The 15,754-nt window shown below is 31.6% G+C and overlaps 1 protein-coding gene across 1 annotated transcript in view; it reads left to right on the top strand.

Moving 5' to 3' along the window:
* Nucleotides 1–15,754, top strand: part of LOC107446012 (kielin/chordin-like protein) — a gene marked incomplete in the record, with an annotated part of 171,960 nt that overhangs the window by 26,429 nt on the left and 129,777 nt on the right. Inside the window, 5 exon segments of the mRNA XM_071183690.1 lie at nucleotides 5,637–5,783; nucleotides 10,770–10,985; nucleotides 12,104–12,130; nucleotides 12,210–12,434; nucleotides 15,647–15,706. Of these exon segments, the coding sequence (XP_071039791.1) occupies nucleotides 5,637–5,783; nucleotides 10,770–10,985; nucleotides 12,104–12,130; nucleotides 12,210–12,434; nucleotides 15,647–15,706 (675 nt within the window).

The following is a 15,754-nucleotide window of genomic DNA, read 5'->3' as shown; positions in this document are numbered from 1 at the left end:
TCAGCTTCATGGACAATGTGATGTACTTTGTAATTGTATTTAATATATCGGCCTGCTTGGTAAGCTAAAATATTATGGAGTTGTGCTTATCAATTGTATCATAACATTGTACCTATAATTTTAAATGTTATTTTAAAAAAATTATTACTAATTAAAATTATTTATGTTCACTAATATATATATATATCTATATCTATATCTATATCTATATCTATATACACGAATGCGGTACGATATACGTATACAAAGGCAAGCTTTCACCTCAGCGATCAGTATATTGGGGGCGATGGCACTTTACCTAAAAAAATATCTGTGCAGGGTATATCGAGCAATTGCATTTAAACTTAACTTTATTGCGTAGTTCGGTTTGTATAATTTCCAGATTGTATTCATCTCAGTGTTGCATCAAAGATTCGCATAGGCAAGCATGCATACCACTGCTTTTCGCCTGACCGTCGTAGGTTTTTTCTCACTTTGCTTTGGATTTTTTGTTGTTTCTTGCTGGGTTTTCGTAAAATAAATGCAAGTTATTTCTATTGAAACAGTCCATACCGAAAATGCATATGAATATTTGGTCTGAGAATATCTCTAATTGTCTACCGAAACAATACAATTCATAGATTTGCACACATACATTAGCATTCAAGATAAATAAACATCGTAGATTTACTTAATTTACTTCAGAACTTGGACAGATTAAAAAAAAAATTAATATTTTTTTTGTTGTAAATAATGCAAAAAAAAAAATAATAAAAAAATAAAATAAACACATTTATAATATACACACATATCATGAGTAACAGTCTTTGTAATAGTGTAGATCACAGAATCAAACAAAAATAAATGGTTCATAAAAGATGTGTCCTCTTTTTATAGACAAAAAAGAAAGAAACCCACAGACTGTTATTTCATATTTATAAGTTAAGGAAGTTTACGAGATCTCCAAAACTCCCTTAATTGCTTATAGCCTGAAAAAAGCACGACTGAAGGATTGAAATATTACTGAAATTTCTAAACTGCCTTTTTTGGGTCACTAAGATTTGCACCTACAAAAGTGTGAGATATGGCCCCTACAAACCAATTTTTTCAACTTGATTCTGTTACCTATGACTCCTATCTTCTGGTTCCAATCGTTACACACTAGTGTTATATCTATTGAATAATTATTTGTTTTATGTTACATAAACCAATGTTCAAAATGTTTCTATTAAAAACTGTCTTAAAGAGTTGATACATCCAATCGTACTAAAAAGACATCAAAAGAATTAATTTTAAACATCAGTTTATAGAAAAATTACTCATGCTTATTACAAATGTGTGAACCAGCAAACATTTGAAAACAAAAGAATATTGCATGACAAAAATGCATGGAAAGAAAAAGTTGCTATGAAAGTTTTTTCAAACATGCCTGAAAGCTAACTGAAATTGAAAGCTTTGAACAGCTGATGTATTGACCAAGAAACAGAAATATTGTTGATGGATGGATCATTCATCATATTATATTACAAAAGGTTAGTTTACCAAACCAATAAGGACAAGCAATATTTACTTATTACTCAAATGGATATTTTTATACGTCCTGTTGTAATCCTACGGTCAGATGACCTTGTCAAAATGAACAGGTAAAATGTTTATCATATTCAAAACTACAACTTCAGGGCTTTTATTTCGAACGATTCATCATTATTTGAATAATTACAGAAACTTGTTCCAATTCTCTTGCTTATGTCAAAAAAAAGAACAATTGTTACCATGATTGTTCGAAATGTAGAATGGTTGTGTCGCAAGAGTCACCCCTATGAAGATTCTGTCCGTAAATATCACTTCGACAGTCAGAAACTGGATTCTCAAAGTAACGTGATAGATGACGTAGGTTTGTAGAATGACTATATTAATGTAGCGTCTTCAAGGTGGGTTTAAGACGAGAAAATGCAGTTGCCGGTGTTTATTGTTTTTGTAATCTTCGTTTCCATAGAAAAAAGTGAGTTATTTTTATATTCAGTAGACATTTTTGAACGAATCGCTTTAATGAGATCATATATTTTTAATTTATATAGATAAAAAAATGTGGAAAAATTCTCTGTGATTTGATTAAAAATAATAATATTTTCTTTCCTCTAATCACAGTAAAATAGATTTTTTCATACATTGGGATTGATTGAGATGGGCTACAAATTTTTACTTTGTTTATTTACTGAATTTTTATATTATGGCTATGATTCAAATGAAAATCGTTAAACAGTTGCCGTCAAAAAATTTGATATTAGTTGTCACATAATTCTTTTTAAGAATAAATAAGTTTTCTTGAATAACATAGCCGGTTTCTGCAGGAAAAAAAATCGGTGAGTTGAAATGATATTTAATTTTTGCAGTTTGGATGATATGTTCTTTATTAAATTTAAAAAAATTGTTATGAAAGCTGCAATGTTACAAAAAATAATTTTATTACTTTATTTATGCTATTTTCGTGGATTCAAAAAGTAAATTATAAAATTTTTTCCCCGAAATCTTGAGTGAATAAATCTAATATATAAGGCAAAAGTTTTAATCTATAGGGAAAAAATGCAATTAACGATTGAAAAATAATAAAAAAATTGAATCGGGAGCAAAATATTTTGGTTTCACTTTTTATTTGAATATTTTAAAGCGTCAAAAGTGTCATCATTACAGCAGTCGATTGTGAAAAATAATTTCAAGAAGAAAAAAAAAACATCTATCGCAAGAACACTTTTCCGTTAGAGAACTGAATTGTTGAGAAATATTTATATATTAAAACTTTAAATCCCTAAAAAATGTGAATACAAAAAAAAATGGTAATAAGAAACACGATAGTATTTACGTATTAATTTATTTATATTTACAGAAATACGATAAATTGTGTTTCTATCTTTCTAGGAACGCCTAAAAGCTCAGCTATTTTTTCCGAAGCACTTTGGTAGAGATTTTGGTTAAATTAGCAAAATATGGTTTTATAATATATGATAATCGGTAAATGTGGTAAGATTCTGTAATTTTATCATGATACCTCAGAGCATGGGATAAAAACTATTTATTCGTAACATTACTTTTTAGTCTTATGTATTTTACTAAATAAGATAGTAATAAGAACTCTAATTTTGAAAACTGGAATTCGTTACCATATGAACGGAAAAAATTACCAAATTAAATATCGTACATTTTGGTTTTATTTACCAAAACTGAGGCTTTTTTTTTGTTTACAAGAAATGTCCTTAACATACCGTACGATAATTTTACCAGATTAATTTTTCTCCGAGTAATCTAAAAGTACTTTATCGAATTTTTCTGATTTGTAAATTACGAACTTTTATTTGCAGACTATTTTATTTCATTTTATAACAGTCGTTCGACAGCCAACCCAATTTTGAGTTTGAGACAACCAACGTTCAAATCCGTAGCCTTGTAATTTGGAACCCGATCCTGAAGACAAAAAACCTCCTGGATCAAGAATTGGGTGAAATTTGTCTTGATGGAAGACTTTTTGCTGGAAATAAGCCAGACTTGCATTACATGGAGACGAAAACCACGAAATTCGCCCACTATTATCCCGATGGCAAGGAGACTCTAACCCATGATCCGTCTACGTCAGCACTGTGGTCGGAGTGAGCCGGTGTGGAAATTGCATCTACCTGCAGTTGCCGCTTCGTACCCGGGTTACCTCATCTGGAAGCAAGCGCAAGCCATAATAGATCTTTTTGGAGATAGTTTTATTTTTATATTTTATAACCGTCGTTGAATATTTCAACAAATTTTAGGTTTACGACTACTAATGTTCAACTCCGTATCCTTGTAGTTTCGGATCAGTATCCCCAGATGTATGATTTGTTATATGGGAGCATGGAGGACTTTTTGACTCGACAGATTTAACTTGCATCAGTCACCGTTTACTACACGGGGAGTCTTCGGCCGATGGGGATCGAACCCACGACCTCTTGGACACGGGCACAGTGCCCTACCAACCAGGCTATCCCGGCCCTTTTGCAGACTATTAATATAATTAGGAGGAACAATACTAATTAGGTTACAGAAACTATAAAACTTGGTGCAACCAAAATTTATTATTATATTACTTTGTGCTCATCTTAAAATAATTACGTTATCAAAGTTACAATACATTTTTCACTATTGTAATTGCAATTATAATTTATAAAAAAACATATTCACGATAACTTTATCGTCAGATTTATTGTGTTAAGATTTATTATTTTACGATTGTCTCAGTGGTAACTTAAACAATTTATTAAATAAGGGGTATAAATAAAGGACACGTGATATACACAAACTATTTAGTAATGGCTCAGTCAATAATGGATAGATATTTGTCAAAATTCAAGGATAAGCCAAATTTTTGATAGTTGATAAAACTAAAAAGTACATTTTTGAGAAAGTGTATAATCCTCTCTTATCGCCCCTAAACACCTATTTTCACGAATCATATATCATCATTATTCGATCAATATTTATCAATTTTGTGCCATTTTTATTTTTGAAATGCATTTTTATTTAAAGCTTAATAAAGTTTTACCGGATCTCCAGAATTCCTATATTTCTTTTTGCGAGAATTTCACAAAATGGAAAAATTTAAATTCCCAAATATGAAATTTTTAGGGACTTACAAAAATTAATACTCTAAAAAAAAAAAAAATTCTAAATATTGAAATAGATTGTGTGTATTTTTTATAGTAGGGGAGAGTGGGGTCAATTGTAACATTTTTTACTGAACTATTTTTAACTAATCCTNGTATCCTCCTCTCTTATCGCCCCTAAGCATCCATTTTCACGAATCATATATCATCACTATTTGATCAATATTTATCAATTTTATACCATTTTCATTTTTAAAATGCATTTTTGTTTGAAACTTAATAAAGTTTTATCGGATCTCCAGAGCTCCTCCAGGATCTCCTATATATTTTTTTTGCAAGTATTTCACAAAATAGAAAAATTTGAATTTCAAAAGTGTAATTTTTAGGGACTTACAAAAATTATTACTCTATAAAAAAAAAAAAAATTCTAAATATTGAAATAGATTGTGTGAATTGTTTATAGTATAGAACATGTATCTTGTTAGGCATCGATAAAAAAAAAAAGTATTTTTAAGACAATTTTTTTAGAAATGAATTTTCTTTTTTATAGAATATTTCAGAAAGCTATATCGGTTTGCTCCATATTCCCAATGTCTGCGTAAAGAAAGGAAAGAAAAAAAGTTGGGTAGAATTCGCAAAAAATAGGTGAGGTGTAGCGCAAACCAATTTTAACAGAACTCCCATAGGGCAAAAGACAGATCATTTTCAAAATATAATGACCTGAGGTTCTATTTATTCTTTCTTTTTATCAGCGCTTTTTGATCCGGCTAGCTCAAACGTAGTATAGTATACAAAGGTAGTATACATCATGGGTAGTATGCTTTCGATATATGGGGGCAGAATTATCACTTTTTAAAATGCGTGGAAAAAAATTTCAATTATATTTAGGCAAAAATCCAGTTCGATGATTATATTTAGAGCCATACTTCAATGAGCCTTTTAAAGGAATTAATTTTATGAATGAAAAAAATTTAGATTGTAACAATTATTTTTTCGTAGTATTCCATGAATGTTATAATTTTATTTTTACAGATGAAGCCAAGTCATTGCAGTTAAAGTGTGAGAAACGTTTTCTAAAACACTATGAAGTAAAGGGCTGTACACCAGTACCAGACAGTGGTTCAGACTGTCCGGTGCGTTACAATTGTCCAGATAAAAAACAAGAGGTCAATAACACAGGTAATTAATTCTTTTTTTGTATTTTATTCAGTATGATGATCATTGTAAGTTAATAAAGATAAAATCTTCAGCTGAATTTAGTCATCATTAGCGTAGTTAATCATTTCGTTTCCTTAGAATCGCTTATAAAAATGCATGTTTTTTATTTGCAAGGTCTTTCTGAGTTTAAACTTGGATTTAAAAAAAGAAAAAAAAGATCCTTAAAGCTCAAGATGTGATCCAAGAAATTCAGAAAGGATTTCAGAAAGGAAATTCAGATTCCAGAAGGAAAGAAAGAATAGTTAATATTCATATTAAGCTTTTATATTAATGCACAATGAGCTGCAAAAAAATATGTATCTTTGAATACTTATTTTATTAATCGGATTTTTGAATAGTAAAAAACTAATTCAATGGTTAAATGTGGTTGACTGCAAATAGCTTAAATAGGTTATAACTTTTAATAAGTTTTTGGATGCTATCTAGGTGACAGATGACTAGGTCTGGGATTTAGTTATCTAGGTGACATCAGACTTAGAAGCATCCGTTTCTTGAGCCAGTAGAGTGGTTTAAAGTTTCGAGTGGTTAAGTCTATTTTTTGCTATTTCGTGATGTCCTGAAGCGAATAGAAAATTTTTGTACATTATTTTAAATCTTGTTTGAAGAAAATTCCATTCAAAATTATTTGTAATAGTTATTATCCTTTAATATTTTATTTAACAAAGAATAAAATTATTTTGAATTGTAAAATATACAAGCTTTTGCAACATTTGGGGATAGAACAAACGCAAATGGAAATATATTTTAAGTTAATTGCATTTTTAAATATTATTTCCCTGACTATAAGAATTATTAGCATATGTATAGTTAACTCTGCAAACCTCAAAGATTAGCATTTAGGAATCAGTACATGATCATTGGAACAGAAGTTACTCTAGGTGACATATTTTTTTCTCGGTCTTCTGTTCAGTTTAAAAGAAACATAATATATTGATAAAATGCACTTTTAATGTATTTTAACAGCTTTTTTTTTTAAAAAAAATAAAACCTTTTTAATTCGTTTTAAAACTTTATTTATTTTTTAATCTGGGAACAAATTGTATCCAATTATAACGAGTTTTTCTTTTTCCCAAATTAACTTCTATTTTTCTAACCGACGCGATTTTAAAATTGTTTATTCAAATTTCCTTAAGATTTCATATTTTCCATTGATTCAACTCTAAGCTTAATTGAATATGATATAATTGTTATTTCACAGGTAATACATTTCTCGCTATTGTTACACTCGTTTTTGAAATTTAAGTTCCATTTGTAATTTTACCCATCATATTTGGAACCTAGTCTACCTTAGAAATAAATTTGTAATATTATTATTAATAATTATAATTAATAATTATTAATAATTATTATATTATTATTAATAATTTATAATATGTTGCAGAAATACCATTTGGATATTTTTTAATTTTATTGAAAACATAAAATATGTCATCGATATTGTTATGATGTGGAAATACAATAAGAAACAAAACAAAAAAATCAAAGACTGCATTGGAACTCTTTTTGCTAAAACTGCGTTGCAATAAAATCATAAACACATTTTAAAATTTCAGGAAGAATTTTGAATATTGTTTTCATTTTATTTCTTCTTCTCATTTTTATTTATTTATTATTATTATTATTGGAAATATTCGTTTTATTCGAAAAATTTGCACCAACAACAATTTTTCATGATTAATGGGTAAATAAGATCATGTAAGTATAATAATGCATATGATTGATTAGACATACCAAAAAATAAGTAATTTAGAGATATGTGTCAATTAAAAAAACTAAACTTCATTCCTTTCCAACAGTAAGAAAACAGTTTTCGTAAATACAAATATAATTCCTTAAAACTTTTATAATATACTTTCAAAACATAGTTTTCGTATATAAATTTCCTAAAGCTGNCTAGAGGCGGGTCAACACCTTATTGAACTTGTTACTGTAACTCTACAATAAATTATTCAATTGTTCTGAAATTTTAATCATTTACTATTCTGTACATTGTTTTCCTATCCACCAATTTTCGTTTCAATCGGACAACTCATTCTTGGTGCGTCGATTTTTTTGTTATAGAGTGTAGTTTAAATAGTTTATAACTTTTAATATGTTTTGGATGCGATCTTAGAAGCATCCGTTTTTTGAGCCAGTAGAGTGATTTGAAGTTTCGAGTTTTTTAAAGTTAAGTCTATTTTTTGCTATTTCGTGATGTCTTAAAGCGAATCGAAAATTTTTGTACATTTTATTTTAAATCTTATTTATCTGAAAAAAATTCCATTCAAAATTATTTGTAATAGTTATTAACCTTTAATATTTCATTTAACAAAGAGTAAAATTATTTTGAATTGTAAAATATACAAGATTTTGCAACATTTGGGTTTAGAACAAACGAAAAACTTGAATGGAAAAAGCCGAATATATTTTAAGTTAATCACATTTTTAAATATTATTTCCTTTACTATAAGAATTATTAGCATATGTATAGTTAACTCTTCAAACCTCAAAGATTAGCATTTAGGAATCAGTACATGATCATTAGAACAGAAGTTATTCTAGGTGATATATTTTTTCCCCGGTCTACTGTTCAGTTTAAAAGAAACATAATAAAGCATAATATATTGATAAAATGCACTTTTAATGTATTTTAACAGCTTTTTTTTAAAAAAAACCTTTTTAATTCGTTTTAAAACTTTATTTCTTTTTTTTTTAAATCTGGGAAAAAATTGTATCCAATTATAATGAGTTTTGATTTTTCTTTTACCTAAATTAATTTCTATTTTTCTAACCCACGCGATTTTAAAATTGTTTACTCAAATTTCCTTAAGATTTCATATTTTCCATTGATTCAACTCTGAGCTTAATTGAATATGATAAAATTGTTATTTCACAGGCAATACATTTCTCGCTATTGTTACACGCGTATTTGAAATTTAAGTTCCTTTTGTAATTTTACCCATCATATTTGGAACCTAGTCTATCTTAGAAATACATTTGACACAACCATTAATAATTTATAATATGTTGCAGAAATATCATTTGGATATTTTTTAATTTTATTGAAAACATAAAGTATGTCATCGATATTGTTATGATGTGGAAATACAATAAGAAACAAAACAAAAAAATCAAAGACTGCATTGGAACTCTTTTTGCTAAAACTGCGTTGCAATAAAATCATAAACACATTTTAAAATTTCAGGAAGAATTTTGAATATTGTTTTCATTTTATTTCTTCTTCTCATTTTTATTTATTTATTATTATTATTATTGGAAATATTCGTTTTATTCGAAAAATTTGCACCAACAACAATTTTTCATGATTAATTCGTAAATAAGATCATGTAAGTATAATAATGCATATGATTGATTAGACATACCAAAAAATAAGTAATTTAGAGATATGTGTCAATTAAAAAAACTAAACTTCATTCCTTTCCAACAGTAAGAAAACAGTTTTCGTAAATACAAATATAATTCCTTAAAACTTTTATAATATACTTTCAAAACATAGTTTTCGTATATAAATTTCCTAAAGCTGTAGTTTGGTTTAGTTTAGTTTTTAATGTTACACCGGAGCTACTCAATTGAGCTATTGGTGACATTCTACGATTCATCCTAAATTATAATGGTTTCTTTACTACTATTTATATCAGAGGGTAGATGATGGATAATGTAAACCAGTTCTCCAAAGTTGGGTGCGGTCCATGAGTATAAAGGAAACAGCAACATTTAGGGATCCAGCACAGAGGTTCCTGAAACGGGTTTGCACCCACCTCACCTCTCAACTAATGCTGAGGTTGGGAAAGGATTGGGGAGGAGAAGAAAAGTTTTCTCTTTTTATTTATACTTGGTTTGTTCTGCATTTTTACATTGACAGAAAATTTTTTTTCCAATGCCCACCTGTGTTAACATTTTTCGTCAATTCAGGCATTTACAGGGCAGATTTGTTGGCCTCTCTTTCAGGGGCACCATATTACATGGGTCAACGTTACTCCCACAGTAAAGACAGATAGTGCAGAGAAGGAAAGAACATCCATGCCTTGCTTGGGATTCAAACCCAGAACCTTTCTGATGCAAGGGCAGTTCCCTAACCCCTACGCAGGCCGGTCGGCACATTGTCAAACAGTACTGTACTATTAATTAGGATATTTCTTCGAGAGCACATTTATACCATCAAATCTGTTAACACATTTTGACATAGAAGGAAAGAACAAAATGGGTGAAGGCAGCTCACCCAACCTTACGTGTCCAACAACTGGTTCACAGGTGACGTATCTCTTGTCTGCCACTTCTTAATGCGCATGCGTTGGATCTTAGTATAGATGATGCTTTGCTAAATCTGAGTATGTTATTCACACTGTAAATTGTTTTTCTGGTATAGTATACCGAACCGAGCAGTTTCCACATTAGTTACGTATGCTGGACTTCTTCTCCCTTCTATATTCTGTGCCTCTCGACCATGTCAGGCTTCTGCAACCGCTGGGAACTTTACATTCTGAACACAATTTGAGGAAGGACACGATTTGAGGATTTTGTACAAAATATAAACTCCGTATTTTAGATCGAAACTATAACTCTGCTCACAATACCGACTGGGTACCCTGATATAGCAGTGAGTTGAAATCAGTACTTTTCTTTCTTTCCCTATAGATTCGTTTGCAAGTTATGGTAATGAAAAATAACCTTTTCTAATAAGCAGGGTTTATTTACTTGGGAGTTACTGACTTGGATCAATGAGTTGGAAAACCAAAAATATTCCTCGTTGTGCACTGATCTTGAGAGCCTTCAGATCGATCAAGGGGCTTCAATTACAAGTAATGAAAAATATTCTTGAGTAAATACGTTAATCTTTAACCTAAAAGAAGTTTTCCTTTTATTCTGATATCGAAATCTGTAAATTTAAATGCAGAAAAATTGGAAGTAGAATCTGAAAGGTGATAAATATTATAATTTCTTTTATAGTATGTCTTTACAAAGGACGATCCTATAAAAAGGACGAGGAAATTGACATTGGAAATTCGTGCGAAATATGCACCTGTCAGCGAAGTTACTCGACTGATGGACTGGAAATTCATTGTGTATCGATTGAATGTCCGGAGTTATTTAGCCCACCTTTGAACGACAGTTGCCACCGAATCTATGATGCCGGGAAATGCTGCCCCGTAAGAACTCAATGTAGTAAGTAAATTTTGCCGTCTTTGTTAAAGGGACAACCCTTTTTTACTTGTAAATGATATAAACATATATTATTTCGCATAAAAATAACTTGAAATATAAAAATTCCTCAAAACATATATCAGTATTTCTTCTGAGCATTCATAAGCATATCTTAGAAACACATATGACTTCTATTTATGCACAGGCAGAAAAAGATATTTCCCTTTTTTATCTTTTGATTTATTAATAGACTTTCATATACTAACTTCTAATTTTCATGGTTCAAAATGATTAACTTTAAAAATAAATTGGTTTTCTTAGACAGGAAATAGGTGACTCTTTTCGAGTAAAAAAAAAGTGATGATGAACACTATTGCGCAACTGTTGTGTTTAGCCATTGATTGAAGTATATTGTGGACATTCTCCACAAGACAACCACTGATAAGATTGTTGTTGTTGCAGTTCATTTACGTCGCACTAGAGCTGCATAATGGGCTATAGGCGACGGTCTGGGAAGCATCCCTGAGGATGATCCGAAGACATGCCATCACAATTTTTAACCTCTGCAGAGCGGATGGCACCCCCACTTCGGTAGCCCGACGACTTGCACGCGAAGTCGAGCACTTTACGGTAAAACAATTTAACGAGAACCAATACCGCCCACCCTCGATCCCTACGAAGACTGATCCAAGTGGTCACCCACCCGCACGCTGACCGCAGCCAGCGATGCTTGACTTCGGTGATGTGCTGGGAACCGTGTCTTAACGATCAGTCCACTGCGGGACCTGATAAGATCACTTGAGCCGATTAGCAAAGTTTCTGAACTGATGATTTCATCAACGTCAATGGCTGATCAGACAATTTTATTGGTTTGTCAACTATAAAAAATTATCATTACTTTTTATGACTTTAAAAGAAGTTTTCTTGCTTTAAGTTTCGCCCCATTATGTTATTAAAATATCCACATTCTTATAATCTTATGAAAAATTATATTAAGTGGAGTTGCAAAAATTTGATAAGATAAATCTAATTTTAAATTTTAACTAAAAAACATTTAACTGTCCAACAGTGTTTACTTTTTCACAATTTTGCATTACTATATTAAAATTAATTAATATTAATTTTCTTTCCTTTTGTAGCAGAAGATGAAATCACTCAAAAATCCGGTGAGTTTAAATTATGATCATTTCAACAGCTTATAATGAGGTACATCAATATTAAATTTACTTTTCTCAATTGCTTTAGAAAAAGTTTGTGAATACGATGGAAAGATTTTCAAATATGGAGAAAGAATCTACCCAAATGAAGATCCTTGCCTGAGCTGTGTTTGCAACGAACAGTGGACCGGTATCCATGGAAACAGCTGCAAAGTGCACGAATGTGCTTTGGAATTAAAACTCAAGCAACTACAGAGTGGGTGCATTCCTATTTATCATGAAGGCACATGCTGTCCAATCGAATTTTACTGCGGTAAGTCAAGTCTAGTAACTAGACAAAATACATTATACATACATTATACATAAAATAGAAATAGACAAAAAACATTATACATAACGCATTACTTCTTTTCTCACTAATTTGATAAAATTTCATGAAAGCTTCAAAGCAGCTGTATGCATCAACGATTAATTATTGAAATTTTAATTTTCATCAGACGTGAAAAGAAATTTAAGATCTCTACCTAGTCGGAAAGTAAACAAAACTCTGATTGCAATATTGCACTCTTACTGACACAAAAACGATAAGCTGGATCAGGATTACATCCAACCACGCATGGTTCATAATCAGCAGATTCAATATTTCAATTTCTCCCCGGTACCTTTGAGGAAGTTTCTGCCCAAGAATGTATTGATAGCAGCAGTGCGTAGTTCAGACCTATTTATTAACTTTAAAAAAAATAGGCTGTTAACTCAAAATGTTTCGGACAATACCATTGGATCGATGAATAAAAGTGTCTGAATTCCAACTAAAACATGGTTTTCGACAATTTGCGAACTAGTTTCCCCTTCATGGTACAGTTCCGCCAGCAGGTGTGAAAAAGAGAAGCAACACCACTGGCTACTAACCACAGTTTAGTATGATATAACGTTGACTCTTTAAACTCATAAATAGAACTTTTAAACTTCATTATCTAGCTTATAAATATAGCTATTTAATACGAGGCCTGTTTAAAAAGTATCCGACCTTAATTTTTCCCTCGCAAAGTAATGATTCTAAAGCGGCAACATCGTGCACAGTGGAAGGAGGAATCTTAATGCACATGCTTGAATTTTTTCACCGCTTTCGGTTGTGCCAGTCGCTGGCTGGTGGTCGCCAAGTAAGGTGCTGTTCGTAGTGTTCGTCGGATTTAGTTTTCTCGTAAGATGACTGAACAAATTGAGCAAAGATATTGCATCAAATTCTGTTAAAAGCTTGGTGATTCTCATAGCCAAACAATTCGTAAGATTCAGCAGGTGTTTGTAAAAGAAGCGATGGGTGTACCACAAATTAAGGAGTGGTTCATCCGATTCAAAGAGGACCGCACATCAGCGGAGAGTGAGTAGCGTTGTGGCAGGCCCAAAACAGCTCGGAGTGCAGCTAATGCTGAGAGGTTGCGAAATTTGGTGATGGCAGATCGTCGTTTGACAGTGCGGGAGATTGCAGAAGAGGTTGGAGTGAGTAGATATTCTGCAGAAGCAATTTTGCGTGAAGATTTGAACACGAACCAAGTGGCTGCGAAATTCGTACCCAAGTTGTTGTCCCCGGAACAAAAAGACCACCGTTTTGACGTTGCACAGGACCTTCTGGACACCGCCAACACTGATCCTGGGTTTCTGAATACCATGAAAACTGGAGATGAGTCATGGGTGTACGGGTACGATCTAGAAAAAAAAAGACAGTCGTCGCAATGGAAGCATCCCGATTCTCCAAAGCCGAAGAAAGCGCAGCAGGTGCGAAGCAAAATCAAGGTGATGCTGACTGTTTTCTTTGATGTCCGTGGAATTGTGCATCGCGAATACGCACATTAAGGAAACAGTGACAAAGGAGTACTATCAAGATGTTCTCCGGCGACTCCGTGAGGCAGTTTGGCGCAAAAGACCAGACTTGTGGATGGCGAACAACTGGCACTTGCATCATGCAACGCCCCTGCACATTCATCCCAATTGATCCACACTTTCTTAGCCAACATGGAATTACAACCATTCGCCAACCTCCCTACTCTTCAGACCTGGCTCCTTACGACTTCTGGTTGTTTCCAAAATTGAAGAGTAAAGAAGAGATAATGCAGAACGCGACGACGGAGCTGAACACCATTCCAAAAGAAGACTTCCAGAGGTGTTTCCAGCAGTGGAAGGATCGGTGGGCTAAGTGTGTGGAAGCACAAGGGACCTACTTTGAAGGGCATTAGGGTCTCAACTCCGTCAGATATTTGAAATATTTTTTCTGGCCTAAGGTCGGATACTTTTTAGACAGGCCTCGTATACTAAAAAATAAAAATGTATATTTTCACTGGACTCTTAACGTTCAACGCTACAACTCTCCTCTCCCTAATTAATCATCACGTGATTATCGAAAGAGGTACAGACGTGGGCTCAACAAGATCCGGAATTTTGAGAAATAACGCCAGTCGAACATCACAACCGTTTTGCATGTATTAAATGATAAATAGCTCCTTTTAATAAGTTGTATTGAAAGTAAATGTTATCTGAAACTCTGCTAGGTCAAAGTATGTAATTAAAATAGTGAATGTAAAATAACTACTAAAACATTATAACTAGTTAAATCTCTGAAACAATATCAAGAATTAACGTTTCACACTATCGTTATAAATAATCTCTATAGTGAAAGCCCAAGTCTGCGGNAGAGAAAGAACACCACTGGCTACTAACCACAGCTTAATCTGCGTATAACGTTGACTCTTTAAACTCATAAATGGAAGCTTTAAACTTCATTATCTAGCTTATAAATATAACTATTTAATTTACTAAAAAAAATGTATATTTTAACTGCGCTATTAGCGTACAACGCTACAACTCTCCTATCTCTAATTAATCATCACGTGGTTATCGAAAGAGGTACAAACTTAGACTCAACAAGATCCGGAATTTTGAGAAATAACGCCAGTCGAACATCACAACCGTTTTACACGTATTAAATGATAAATAGCTCCTTTTTAATAAGTTGTATTGAAAGTAAATGTTATCTAATAACTACTAAAACATTATAACTATTTAAATCTTTAAAGCAATATCAAGAATGAACGTTTCACACTATCGTTATAAATAATCTCTATAGTGAAATATTTTTTAACTTGTTGTTAGAGTAACTGAAAAGTAAATAAGAACTTCAAAAAACAATTTTGTGGATTAAAATGCTTAAGTTATCGAGCATAATTATTAGGTCCAAATTTTATTATAACATTGTAGAAACCTGTAGTACCGATTCTGAGAGAGCAATTCCACTCAATACAATAAGACCTTTTGGGGCCTTTTAATAGAATAATTTTTATTTTTATATAACAATCTGTTTAAAGATACAAAAATGATTTCGAAGCAATCGATGGGGTTGAGCAACAGCGAGCCCCTAAAATCAAATGCTTTTCAGTTATTTTTATAAATATTCAAAATTTATGTGTGTAAGTTTATTAATCAGATTTCTTTTTAATAATATCTTTGTCTAATGATATTTATTTAATACTTTAGGAACTCCAGAAGAGGGTTTCAAAAATGTGACTGTACCTTTGGTGAATAAAGAAGATGAGAGTGAGTTTAATTAAATCTTAAGTATGTATTCAGGATTCTCTTTATTAA

The sequence above is a fragment of the Parasteatoda tepidariorum genome, chromosome 7, assembly GCF_043381705.1.
Source record: "Parasteatoda tepidariorum isolate YZ-2023 chromosome 7, CAS_Ptep_4.0, whole genome shotgun sequence".
In the NCBI taxonomy this organism is placed as follows: domain Eukaryota; kingdom Metazoa; phylum Arthropoda; class Arachnida; order Araneae; family Theridiidae; genus Parasteatoda; species Parasteatoda tepidariorum.
The sequence above is the reverse complement of the archived record's forward strand: the minus strand, read 5'-3'. Positions and strand labels throughout refer to the sequence as shown.